This window comes from Antennarius striatus, chromosome 8 (genome assembly GCF_040054535.1).
Source record: "Antennarius striatus isolate MH-2024 chromosome 8, ASM4005453v1, whole genome shotgun sequence".
NCBI classification, from domain to species: domain Eukaryota; kingdom Metazoa; phylum Chordata; class Actinopteri; order Lophiiformes; family Antennariidae; genus Antennarius; species Antennarius striatus.
The window spans coordinates 23,633,417-23,646,549 of record NC_090783.1 but is presented as its reverse complement, the minus strand read 5'-3'; the positions used below and the strand labels follow the sequence as shown (position 1 = coordinate 23,646,549).

At 40.4% G+C, this 13,133-nt stretch overlaps 1 protein-coding gene across 6 annotated transcripts in view; it reads right to left on the bottom strand.

The window, feature by feature from the left end:
* Positions 1–13,133, bottom strand: part of apbb2b (amyloid beta (A4) precursor protein-binding, family B, member 2b) — a 41,275-nt gene that overhangs the window by 6,736 nt on the left and 21,406 nt on the right. For 4 of the 6 annotated variants that reach the window (XM_068320902.1, XM_068320905.1, XM_068320903.1 and 1 more), the window contains exons 5-14: positions 11,873–12,117; positions 10,658–10,789; positions 10,161–10,232; positions 9,110–9,160; positions 7,980–8,065; positions 7,618–7,678; positions 6,235–6,381; positions 5,541–5,668; positions 2,160–2,274; positions 1,513–1,600 (exon numbers count right to left, since the gene is read on the bottom strand). In XM_068320902.1, the coding sequence (XP_068177003.1) occupies positions 1,513–1,600; positions 2,160–2,274; positions 5,541–5,668; positions 6,235–6,381; positions 7,618–7,678; positions 7,980–8,065; positions 9,110–9,160; positions 10,161–10,232; positions 10,658–10,789; positions 11,873–12,117 (1,125 nt within the window). The remainder of the gene's footprint in view (positions 1–1,512; positions 1,601–2,159; positions 2,275–5,540; positions 5,669–6,234; positions 6,382–7,617; positions 7,679–7,979; positions 8,066–9,109; positions 9,161–10,160; positions 10,233–10,657; positions 10,790–11,872; positions 12,118–13,133) is intronic. The other 2 variants (XM_068320906.1, XM_068320907.1) reach the window with 2 other exon arrangements.

The following is a 13,133-nucleotide window of genomic DNA, read 5'->3' as shown; positions in this document are numbered from 1 at the left end:
CAGCAGCCTGACAGCTGCTGCATCTCATGTCTTCCTCTAGCATTTCCTTCAACACCGCTGTCCTGCAGGCTCTCCTGAAAGTACAAGAACGCTGGTCTTGCCACAATAACATCACTTTAAATGGATCCTTTTTTTTTTTAACATTCGTCCTGCTATTCCATTAAATTCACATCTGTGGAGAATTTTTTTTTTTTTTTTTAGTTCGTTTTTGAACTGTGCATCTGCATGCACCGGAGTATGTGACCATGAGACACGCATTCCTGTCGAAATTTTATTTGACTGTACTGATTGGCTCACAGTGGACAGCAGTAATGCCCTACAGCCAAAGAACAAGGAATTGGAAACTAGTAAATATGGATGCTAAAGTTTTCAATTATTAAACAAATCCTTTTGTGAATGTTTTATGAAGAAAGAAATGCATTTGTCAGGCTTCAAGGACACACAAAGCCATCTCACGCGCCATACCTAAAGGTCTAATATTACACTTTTATTCAAAAATTTATACGCTGCCATGAAGTTTCTAAAATAAATCATTAAAGGTTATTCAGATGGTGTATTAGAGGATGTCTGCATACCTTCTGTTTCAGCCCCCTGGTCTGTTTATTAAAATGCAAATGAGTTTGTGCAAGCAAACTACAGTATTTAGTTCTGAGAGCGGGTTCGGCTGGGGCTCGCACAAGAGTGAGGATGATTCTTTTTTTTTTTACATTATTTACTTTACTTTGTTCATTTACATGAAAACAGTTTCTCAGTTTCGATAAATCATCTGTTAGTTCAGGTTCACTTATTGTTCTTTTCAATATCAAATGAAACCATAGAAAATCACTTCGTTTGGATGAGGTCGTGACCTGACTGGACAGCTTTTAGGTCATGTGATGAATACTGGTCAACAGCACAGGACAATACAGTATGCAGGGCTTAATATACTCATGTCAATGATGGGATTTGTATGTGTAGAGAACTAACAAAGAGATATGAACGAATAAAGAGCTGGAATTCCTCCACTGAAACACATAAACAAAGGTGTGTTTGAAGGCGCTGGCTGTTTACATTCTGGTTTCAGTCTCTAGTCTGTGTTACATTCAAAGTCCAGGTGAACCTCACAAGAATCTGTTAGAAAACAGACTGATACCTGACCAGCGGCGGGTCTAACAGAGTTTATTTTAATGGAAACAAATTCACAAAATGTGGACAGACCCCTGCTGATAAGGTTTTAAAGTTGTAAACAAACGTAAACTCCCCCCCACAATAAACAGCTCAGACCGTGACCTGGTTGGTCGACGAAGGAAAAAGAGACCAGAGACACAAAAAAAGCTGAGATTCCCAGGAAAACGTTCCGATGATGCTCCAAAAACGCTCTACAGACGTGCAAAAGACACGGGAGAAATGCATCTATTCACCTACAACGAGTCGGTCCAATCACGACACACACACACACACACACACACACACACACACACACACACACACACACACACACACGTATTGAAGTCCTGTGTGTATCGGACCTACCTTGCAAAGGGAGATCTAATCCTGCCTGCATCCTGTCCTGGAGAGAACCTCCTGCCATCGCTTTGGCATTCTTTCGCTCTGTCATTATCTATAGATAGGAAAACAGGGGGGGGGGGGGCAAGAAAAAATACATTAAGGTGAGAAAAGCAAGAGAAAAAGTATTTAACGGTGGATAAAAGATGTGAGTCAACACAGAAGACTTGGGGAAATGTGGTCCAGGCTTGTTGGGAGACAAACTGAACGCTTTAAGCCACACAGAAAGAAAACAAAGAAACTCCACGTTTAAAGTTACACATCAACTCAACCGGAGAGGTCCTCAGTCTTTCTTTATTTATCCTTTTTTGTGTGTGAAATGTTTGTGTCAAATAAAAGTGACTGTGGGACTTCAAACTGATGACGTTTCTTCACACGAGGTTTGATTAATTCAGAGGTGTAAACAAGTGAATTAGAATGAGCTCTATGGAAACAAAGGAAAAAGAAAAAACATTCATTCAAAGAGAGTACAGTAAATAAAAGAGTGTGAGCTGACGGATTGATTGTATTGTTGAGTACATATTATGTTTGAAAGTTTCACTTTGTTGACTGATGAACAGTAATTTTCCTTTTCAAGCAGAGCTTTTTGCCTCTTTTGCCCCAGAAGCACTCACCCGGGAGCAGATCTCATGCAGGCTGGTGGCGATGGCTTTGGCCGGTGTGTCACACCGAAAAACATGGCATTTCAGAATCCTGGTGTTTTTATCTCGTGCCACGTAAGCAAAGTCCCTGAGAGAAAGGGAATAAAAATGGAGAATGAAGACAAGCGAACGCAGAAAAACTTGTGGGGGTGGTGGTGGTGGTGGTGGAGATGAAGAAGCTTTTACTGCTCCAGGTTCAGGTACCACTTGGAGACCGATAAATAATGACGACCTGGTGATGTGTATTCATGATGTGAGTGTGTGACATCTCATGGAGACGGATTAGTCATGAACTGACCTTTATCGGACTGATGAATACACGCTACACACACACACACACACACACACACGCACGCACCGGTCAATGGGTGCGACGGATCAATAAGAGCATCGCAATGCAAGAGGGAGTTGAATGAGCGACACAAGGAAAGAACTTTTCCCCCATGGCCCCCCCGCCCCCCCCCAGAGATGAACAGTTTAAAGTGAGGTGAATAGAAGGAATGAAAAGAAGGAAGACAGGAGATGGAGGGAGGATGAACATGTAGAATAAGAATTAAACACAGCTGCACAAAATGAAACTAGTAAATCTCTGTCTGACACACACACACACACACACACACACACACACACACACACTCACGCATGCTGATTTACATCATTCAGACTCTCACATAAAAGCCGTCTAAATAACTTCCTTCAAGATTTGTGTGTCTATACGCCACGCTTTAACAAACTCAGGCCTCAGGGTTAACAACACTTTTGAAAGTAGACTCTTGAAGGCAAACTCTCCTAGATTCCCATTTGTGTTTGTGTGTGTGTGTGTGTGTATGAACTGCACGTTGACACAAAAGGACAGGAAAGGTCACCTTCGTTTCGCACATTTGCAAAGGTTTGCACAAGTAACGATTCAGAACAACAACACGAGACTTTGAACGCTGAGAAAAAAACGAGACGCAGAGGAAATGAAAGAAGAAGGAATGGCGATGAGACCATGAGAAGAAGCTGGAGGGATTAAAGGACGGAATGCGTTTACCTTTCTCTGTGTCCGAGGAGAGCAAGAAAAGGAAAAAAGAGTTAGGTCAGGAGACAAAAAAATAAAATCCACCAGACTGATGAACACGATTCTTTCCTTCAGCAGAACCGCTTACGTGTGTGTGTGTGTGTGTGTGTGTGTGTGTGTGTGTGTGTGTGTGTGTGTGTGTGTGTGTGAGCATGTAGGTCAGGATTAACTATTAATGCAGTTAACATATATTTAAGATGGAGAAAAAAGTATGAAAAAGTATGAAGAATAAAAGGGAGGAAGGATGAAAATCTGGAGGGACCAGTTGGTTTGAACTCACAGCCACTGATTTATGTCGAATAAAATTAAGGAAACGGGTCGGGCTTCTGAAAACCCATATAGAGAAGATGGAGACAGAAATTTTAAGGAATATTATGACGGAAAGGTGGAACATTGGGAGAGGAAAGGGGAAATGAACATGGAAGAAGAGAAACACAACGGATGAGGACGGAAGAGAAAAGTTAGAGAAAGGGAATGGAGAGTGGGAGATTCAAATGTAATCTTGTTATCATGCTGACACCCATGAAAATGTCAAGGTTGCTGAGGGAATCTGTGATCTCCATAATGAGTTTCACGACACGTGGGGAGAGGGAGCGGCAAGCGGAGCGTCGTTCCTGTAGCGACACAACCGCGAGTCGCAGAGGGAGAACGATCCGTGTGATCTCAAACCAAACATGAAACAGCTGAGATGTCAACTAAATCATGCTGCACTTCATTTTTTTCAATTTTGCTAACATAAGTATATGAAAATAAAAAAAATGATCCAGTTCATGCTTCAGTCCTGAAAATTGTTCTTGACTCTCCTTTTTCCCTCCAATTAGCTCCACATTAAACCTGATTCTTTTACCATGTCTAATATTTGTCGTTAGCATCAGTTGAGTTGATTTAATCCCAAATCATCACACGTGAATTCACATCCACCTGTATTCCTGATTAACGGTCAAATGTACACTTCACAAAGACTTAAAGAATCCATGCAAACCATCTGCTAAGCAACAGACCCAACAGGCTGAGGCCTGATCGTTCGCGTCCGTCCCGTGTTTTTCTTTTTCTGCTACTTAATCATAAAAGCAAAACAGCAGAGGTGACACAAACAGTTTTATAAATATACTCACAGTGTTTGTAATCCGCTCGTGACATTAATTCCTCTTGATGCTGCAGGCGCGCAAACACACTCCTCCACCTCTCCACTCGCTGAACACTAACCATACCTTCCCCTCTGGCAGCTCCATCCCCTCTCTCCCTCTCTCCTGCCACCCTCGCCCTCCTCCAACTCCTCCACCCCCCCTAAGCGTCTTCTCTCCCCTCCTCTCTCACTGCTGCGGTCGAGGTAGTCCCGCCGCCCCAACTCCCCAGCTTCATGTGGACGTGCATCGTACCAATAAAGGCTAAGTGATCGGGAAGCATGCATTCATTCTTACTGACAGGGTGATCTCGTCTTGTAATAACACTGCATGACATACATCACCACACGTGTGTGTGTGTGTGTGTGTGTGTGTGTGTGTGTGTGTGTGTGTGTGTGTGTGACAGAAATCCCTGAGTCAGCATATATACCTACAGCTGCCATTTCTCCTCCTTCACTGGATGGACTCCTTTCCATGTTTATGTGAATACAGTATTTTCTGCACTATAAGGCGCACTGGATAATATGGCACACCTTCAATGAATGGCCTATATATATATATATATATATATATATATATATATATATATATACATATACACACACACACACACACACCCAGCTGAGTCTGACAACTTATGTTTCACATATTCAGTAGCAGAGCATAGCGCCCTCTACTGGCCGCCGGCAGCATTACCACACCGTGTTCGAAGTGTCTTTTTAGCCATCGAATGAGTGTCAGATGGTGTGGATGTGCAAAACATGTTTGTTTTAACTTACAAATTCTGGACTATTTAATCTTAGAGCTGTCTGATCCAATCGGTGCGATGCGAGAGATCAGTTTAGGTGAGGATTTTATGGTGAAAATCCCCACCTACTCTCCTCTATCTTTCATCCTCTCTGTAATGCTGATAAAATAAAGTTTCTTTAGCATCCCTTCATGATCAATCATTAAAACTCCCTTGAAAAGCAGAAGCTGCATGGATCCCAGATGGGTGGTTAAAAACAGTGGAATTTTCACACTGTAGGGAAGTTAAAGATGATTTAGAGTGTGTTTTGCATTCTGAGAAAAACAACTTTGTATCTTACACATAATTACTCATACATAAAATGGTAATTATTTTTATTCTTGGGGGAAAAAAAAAGTAGAACAGTGGCCAAGTTGACAAACCTGCCGTTGTCGCGACCAACGCCCCAGACCCGGATACTCGCTATTGGCTGAGAGTGAAGCACGCTGCGGTCCATGGGGTCAACCAGGTTCAACATATTATTCTCCAGCAGCAGATACATGTCCTTCCCCTGAAAAAATACACACACACACACACACACACACACACACACACACACACACACACACACACACACACACACACACACACTGTCAGATGCCATCACAAAAACACACAACACTTATTTCTGGAAGCTTTCGATTTTCTAAAAGAAATAGTCCTTTAAAGGTCAACTGTTTCTTTTTTAATAGCCAGTGAAGTGTGTATATATATACTGTGTATATATATACTGTATATGTGTGTGTGTCTGTGTGTGTGTCCCCCAATAGAAAAAGAGTTAGCCTTAAACAGGAATGAAAAGTTACTGAAAAAGGACAAAATTCTCCCTCTCTGTCCAGTCACTTCAAATTAAACACAACCACTGCAGGAAGAGGGAGACTAGCTCCACTTTTCTCCTCTCCTCTCACGATGTTTGACCCACATTTTAGAAAACCGTTAGCCCTGACTAAATTCTCTTCATCTATTTTTTGCTCCGCCTGTATCTTTTAATTAATTTTCTTGGTTTTATATAAGTATAGAATGCATTTCCAACTAATTTTCCATTTAATCTATACCCAAAAAATACACTAATATCACCTCTCCCCAGATGCCAACAGTGTCTCTGATGTCATTCTTGCAGTAGGACAACTGTCGGATGCAGTTGTTGACAGCAACACTACTCTTTCCAGGGGCCAGATCCTCTTCACCCATCTCCACCCATCCCAAAGATCGCACGGCAAAACACTGGAAACACACACACACAGGAAAAACACAGCCATATTAATATGCACACATTCCAGTAGCTTTGTCCTTTAGACTTAAGTAAGGCTTCAAGATTATGACATGACCTTAAATAGCATTTAAGTTTAAAATAGCAAACTTCCAAAAGGATTCTTCAGGGAGAGCTGAGTTCCATTTGAACTCTACAAAAATGAGAACACAGATTTGAAAGTCATGCAGAGCACTTCACACAAATAATAATAATAATGAAATTTTTAATCTCTGTAACCATTATTTGGAGACATTAAATCCAAATAACTTGAGCAACCTGATTTAATTGTCACTGTTCAGCGTGGCAGTGTTGCTGTGTGGCAGGGAGAGGCCAAGCTGGGGGGTGGAGCCACGGCTCCACACCTGAGACTCATCCAGACACCGTGGTGATCATCTCACCTGAACTTGTTTTGAGCTAATGACTCTAAGGCTTTTTAAGCCTGGCTCAATGAGAGCTCAGTGCTGGTTCAATGCTCATGTGTGGTTCCTGGTAATCTGTCTTGTTTTTTTCTAATTCTTGTCTGTCTGGTTAAATTTTGAGTTTCTGATTAAATCATGAGTGACATGAATGCCTTTGGTGTCCTGCATTTGGGTCCATACCGCGCCGCACGTGACCTTAACATTACTGCAGTCTGCTCTAGTTTGAGACAGAATAACTTTATGTCGGATCAGATAAATATTACTTTGCTCTTTTGTTTAATTAGTGTGATTATGAATTAATCTATACCTTGCGATTACATTTGCAGGTGGCAGTATCAGCTCATGCCCATTCTCCTGAATAATAATAACATTTTATTGACACATCATTATGAGTTTAAGTGTCTCAAGTGAAGCTGAGCTTTGAATATTTAACAGACTTGTGTACTGTAATCTACGGTATTCATGTTGGGAATTTAAGTGTAGTTCCCAGTTTCACCACTTGGAGGAAGGATTGGTTTGAAATCAAACAGCTGCAGAAGTACCTCTGCAATCTAATAGTCACATACGTATCACAGCAACAAAAATAGTTTTATTACGCTCAAAACGACGCTAGAATAAAAAAAACTCTTTAAATGAACTGTGAATATAATTTACATATGTAAAATTGTGTACTCGCTGACATCTAATAACAGTAATAACAGAAGAAAGTGTCAAACGCCGCTGAATACTCCTGCAGACATGTGTCACACAGGCTATGAACTGGAGATAAGTTCATAAAATGCTCCTTGCCTTTGATTCTGGGTCGTTGTTGACATCTCTTGGCTCCTCTTCTTCCACTGCTGGACGGTTCCTGGCAAAAAAAAAAAAAAAAAGCAGGATATTGTGTACGATTAGCTGTGAGCCTTCATCAGCATTGTGTTCATTAGCTGCTGCTTTGCTAACATGGTTCATGTCCTGTGTGTGAAGGTAACAGGCAACCGTTAAACTAATAGGGAGCCCAGAGGCATTTCCTGGGTAGAAGAACTGACTTCCTGCTTTGTCTGACACAATTTAACTCTAATGATGATTGAAAGCAAGATTAGGCAAAGTACGGGAGGGGGGGGGGGTACTTAGATTTTTGTGTTTGCTTGTGTGTGTGTCTGGTATTTCACCTTAGCTTAAGTGATGCATAGCGCAGTGTAGCACCCTCAAACTCCTTCAGACTGGGGTCAGGGTTCACTGTGGCTGCTTGAAGGTCCTGGTGTAAACAGGTGATGTCATAAAAGTGCGCAAAAAGACATCAACTAAACTTCACAGCTTTGGCCCCCAAAAGCTGCCGTACTTATAGCCCCTTTCACACGTGACCTGTGCGATTAACCAGTTAAGATAACCAGTAAAACGGATCCAACAGCTCAAACTGTCTGGAATTGTCATCTTCAAGAATATAATCACGTTTTAAGGTACTTTATGTTGCTGAAATTGAGATTTCAGCTTATTTTTTAAAATCTTTTTAATAAAAAAAAAATAAACAATTTTAAATTAAAATTTAATTTTTAATTTAATTAATTGAATTAATTGTTAAATTATTATTTGTTTAATTAAAAATATTTTTATTTTTGATGATATTATGACGATATTAAATTAACAAAGCTTTAATTCTGGTCAAAAATAGTTCTGCAGGTGATTTCCATAAAATGACATGTCCAGCTCTTCCTTAAATCTACAACATGTCTGTGTGAAGCCAACACAGATAACTTATTTATACAAAAAAGAAAAGTCTTTGAGTTCAATATCCAACACAACACAGATGTATATAAATGAAATAACATTAAAGAATGTTACAGGGCATGTGGGAGCAGGGCTACAAGGCTGCAGACCTAGCAGAAACCAAATGTAAGACATATTTTATGCCAGCATGCATCCAAGTGTAGGAGGAATGGATAAATGACTCTAGTGTTATGCATCATGGGGCATGCCGAAACAAGGGAGTGAAAGTTAACACATATACTGTATGTACCCACTCTTTGTGTGTGGAAACAAATTCAGATCTTTGCCGGCAGTAAGGAAAAACAAGGAACAGTGTGTGTAGTGTGTGTGGCTGCTGCCAGATAATGGATGTCGTACAATGAGTCGGGTCAAGATGCTGCTGTTGGTGCAGTTACGTTTATATTCAAGCATCAGCCAAACATGCTTTTTTCCTAGGCAGTGAAATTTAAGGCAACATAATGCAAAAAAAAATGCTTGAACAGTGGGTAAGGACAGACCGAACATGACGCGCGGACGCTGAATGCATTATACTTGCCTTCCACACTTCACTATCAATCTTTCCGCCAAAATCACTCCACACCTGCTTCTACATCAAATGTTAAAAAACACACATGGCGTTTTGGAGTCACAGGTGGGAGGGGGAGCAAAAGAAAGAAAAGAACAATGCTGTTAGCTACCTAGCTCACGGCAACCTGAGTGCTTGTTGAAATAAGGAGCAACACTGCAACATGTTTCTCAATGGAAAGCTGTTAATCAAGAATTTAAATGTTTTCCAAATGTTTCTTGCTCCCAGTGAGCATTCAACGCCAAATAGTTTAGTACAATATAAGTAATATAGACACAGAGTACAATGATGAAAATGATGAAAATACCATTTTAAAAGGATGTTTGTATTTAAAATGGAATAAATACCAAAAGAAAGAACTGCTCATTGTGGCAAATGTATGCATAAAGGCTGGTAAAAGAATAGTTTTACGAGATACGCTTTGGATTAAATGACCAAACAAGTACATTCTATTAAAAATAATGGAATGGAGCTGTTGAAATATCAAAATGTGAAAATGTAGAACCACTGAACTTATCAAGGTTTATACAGAATTTGGTGAAGCTGATTGTTTGCTCCAAACAAAAAATAATTAAGAACGAACATTTACAGTATTTTCCGCACTATAAGGCGCACCTAAAAGCCTTATGATTTTCTCAATTTCTTATAATACAATATTCGTTATGTACAAAAATAGACAATTCATTGAAGATGAGTTCTCAGATGCGATTTACTATCTAGTGTGCCTTATAATCCAGTGTACTTTATAATCCAGTGCACCTTATGTATGAATTTAAAAAAAAAAAATAGGCCGTTCATTGACGGTGTGCCTTATAGTGCGGAAAATACTGTAAGTAACTCAGATCAAATAATCCCATTGAAGTGGATCATGACATAATTTCCTGTTTATGAAGGAAATAATGCACTGTAAGTAAACAGACAAACCCAGATGCTTTTCTTATACACAAACACTTATACACACATTTATAGAAAGAAAGAGAGGAAGAAGAGAAAGAGGAGACACAGGAGAGCATCGTCCTACCTTGTCCTCGTCTTCGTGGTGTTGAGAGCGACACTCTTGCTCTGGCATCCCCTGTAGAGATGTGGAACGAGGCTATGGAGAGAAACACAACGGGGGCAAAGTCCTGGATGTGTTACTGGAACGTTCTCTATCAGTGAATGGCTCATACAGGTAGGTGTCACTAAATATGTCTCCAAAGTCAGTCAGTCTAGATGTGGACGTCCATCAGTCAATGTCAATCCATTCTGAAAGGCTCAATACTTTATCTACACAGCTCTCTATATCAATCTCCTTTCTCCTCTCAGTATTGCTCGGTCATTCTATGTGATTGACTAACTCATCGACTCAGCACTCTTGTATTCTAGTGTGGATTATTTACATTTCCTCCAGTGTACCACTGTTTCGTTGCATTATTTCAGCCAATACTCCACGCGTCATAAAAACACTGTCCTCTCTTAAAATGATCACACATGCATTATGAAGTACGATGAAACAAAAGTAACTTTCACTGAACGTACAAAGTAGCAGCTGTTGACGAATCCACACGTGGTGAGAGAGGGTTCGTGGCTGGAGAGAGGCTCCACCGAGCTGTCAGAGGTGGTGCTGCCCGAATGAGTGGATGTCCTGTAAAAGATCTCTGCCTGACACGACTACACAAACACAACAACACACAAACAAACAAACACAAAGTCCCATTATTTAAACCAGTACTCAGTTGTTGTTGGTTTTATATCTGTACGAACAGCAGCATAATTTGGGAGATGTTTTCCGAGGGAATAAAACATACAGGAAGCTTACCTGGGAATAAGAAAAACTATTTCATTTCAATTTCAAGTTGAACATTAAATTATTTATAACTGCAAAAAAGATATATAATCTATGATGGATTGCTCTTTCCAAAACAGCAATGTGCCTCACAGATCAAGGACATTCAACTCTAAGTAGAAAAACTCTCTCTCTCTCACACACACACACACACACACACACACACACACACACACACACACACACACACACACACACACATACACACACACCCTAAATTCTGACCACAGATGACATGCAGAGATGGTTGTGGTCACGTTTCACCACATTATTTTAGCAGTGTGTATGAAGCAGCACCTACTCTACTGACACTGAATGTGAGACAAAAATAAGAGGTAAACACAAGCAAACTGTATTAGACATGTTTAAAGTAATTTATTTTATGTATCTGGGTTCACTTCCCTGTCAAAATAATCCATAGATGTTTAGGAACATGATCACTTTTCTGCAAATTTTACAATTGAAATAGCAACAGCAGTATCTCCTAACAAAGTGACAATTTTTATAATTATTGAGAGATTTGGAATAAACTCAATTTATGTCTTTTTTATAAGCAAATTTTATAAAACAAATTAATCATTGGTGTCTTTTTACAAATTCAACTTAAAGCAACATAAAGTTTTTTGTACCCTGCACATGTTCTGCATTTCTATTTACTTCCTCCTGTAAAAATTCAACGTGCCTGTTTGTCACTGTGATGTATGTGTTTGTTTTGATATCGAACGGGGAAGTGAGTGAATATTCCTCATCATCTCTTCACGTTGTCGATGGATTTTCAGACTTTTCTGACCCTGACCGCTGCCAACACGACTACCATCATTCAAACCGTCGCTGTTTATTAGAGCAGTTTCAGATGTGGCCAAGGTGAACTGACAATGAAATGAGTCTTGGTCGGTTCGGCCCCTCACCTCATGGTCAGGCGTGGGTGATGGGCTGAGTGAGCCCAGAGAGTGTTTACGGGGTGCAGAAGCCATCTGGTCCCCCTGGGACTGGGGCTCCGTCTGTCCAGGGGCGGCTGGACGAGCGGCCGGCCTCTCCCACTGGGTGGCTCCTGTAGGAATATGCCAGTAGTAGATACCGGCCATATCTGTGATCTTCTTCCATCCTGGAGGCAGATCAGGATCTGTCTGAAACGACTGCTCACTCCAGATATCTGGTGGATAAACACACAGCGTACATACGGAAGATTTATTAGTAACAACAAGGAAAGATCCATGGAGCACTGTATTTTCTGCACTATAAGGCGCACCTAATCCAGTGCGGCTTATAGTCCAGTGTGCCTTATAGTGCAGAAAATAACTGTCCACTCCTGTGGCTGGGGCGCAAAATCATGTCTCTTCATTTAGACACGTCAGGCTGAACTAAATGAAACACTGACTGGGATTACCAGCATCTGCTGCAGCTGTCATTCAACAGCTGCGTCTTTTCGCAGGCAACAACTGAACGAAGCCTAAAACCTTCTGCTTATGTCCAACGGGCCCCCACACAATAGAAGACAAACGGCACAGAGTGGGTGAACTACAAGGAAAAGTTTGGCCCACATATACGGTGAAATCACAGTCACACACTGGTCTCAGTATTTGTTCACTGTTATCCGATTAGAACGACAATTCACTCTTCTGGGTTTGGCTCTGGAACTATTGAAGACTTGTAAAACACTGACTCAGCAATGTTTCAACTACAATTTCATTGTAGTTTTAAGTCTGTAGCAAATTTTCTGTGAGCTCTATAAATGGATTACATATTTCACAAAAATCCTAGATCCAAATGATGCCGATAATCTAATAAAATCTACATCCAACTTTACAAAAACATCACCAAAATCTTTTTTTAACTCTCTGAGTAAGCCTTCTCACTAAAAGAGAAAAACTAAAGTATTACTGCCCCATTCTAAATATAATTACTTTTACTAAGCTATACTGTACATGTACACCAACAAATTCTGACTGGCTTTAAGCAGGTTTATGCTTACAAGTGATCTTTTTTGCGGAAGACCTATATCAACTTTTACAGCTGTGGTTTTACAAATATATTTGTACTAACTCTGCTCTTATGCATTCATAACAGTGTGCTTTCCCAACAGAAGGTACAGTAGTACATAGAGCAGAAGGTTGTTATCATCATTTATTGGGCAGTGCTGATACAAGTGGAGGAAATGCAGCAGTTAGC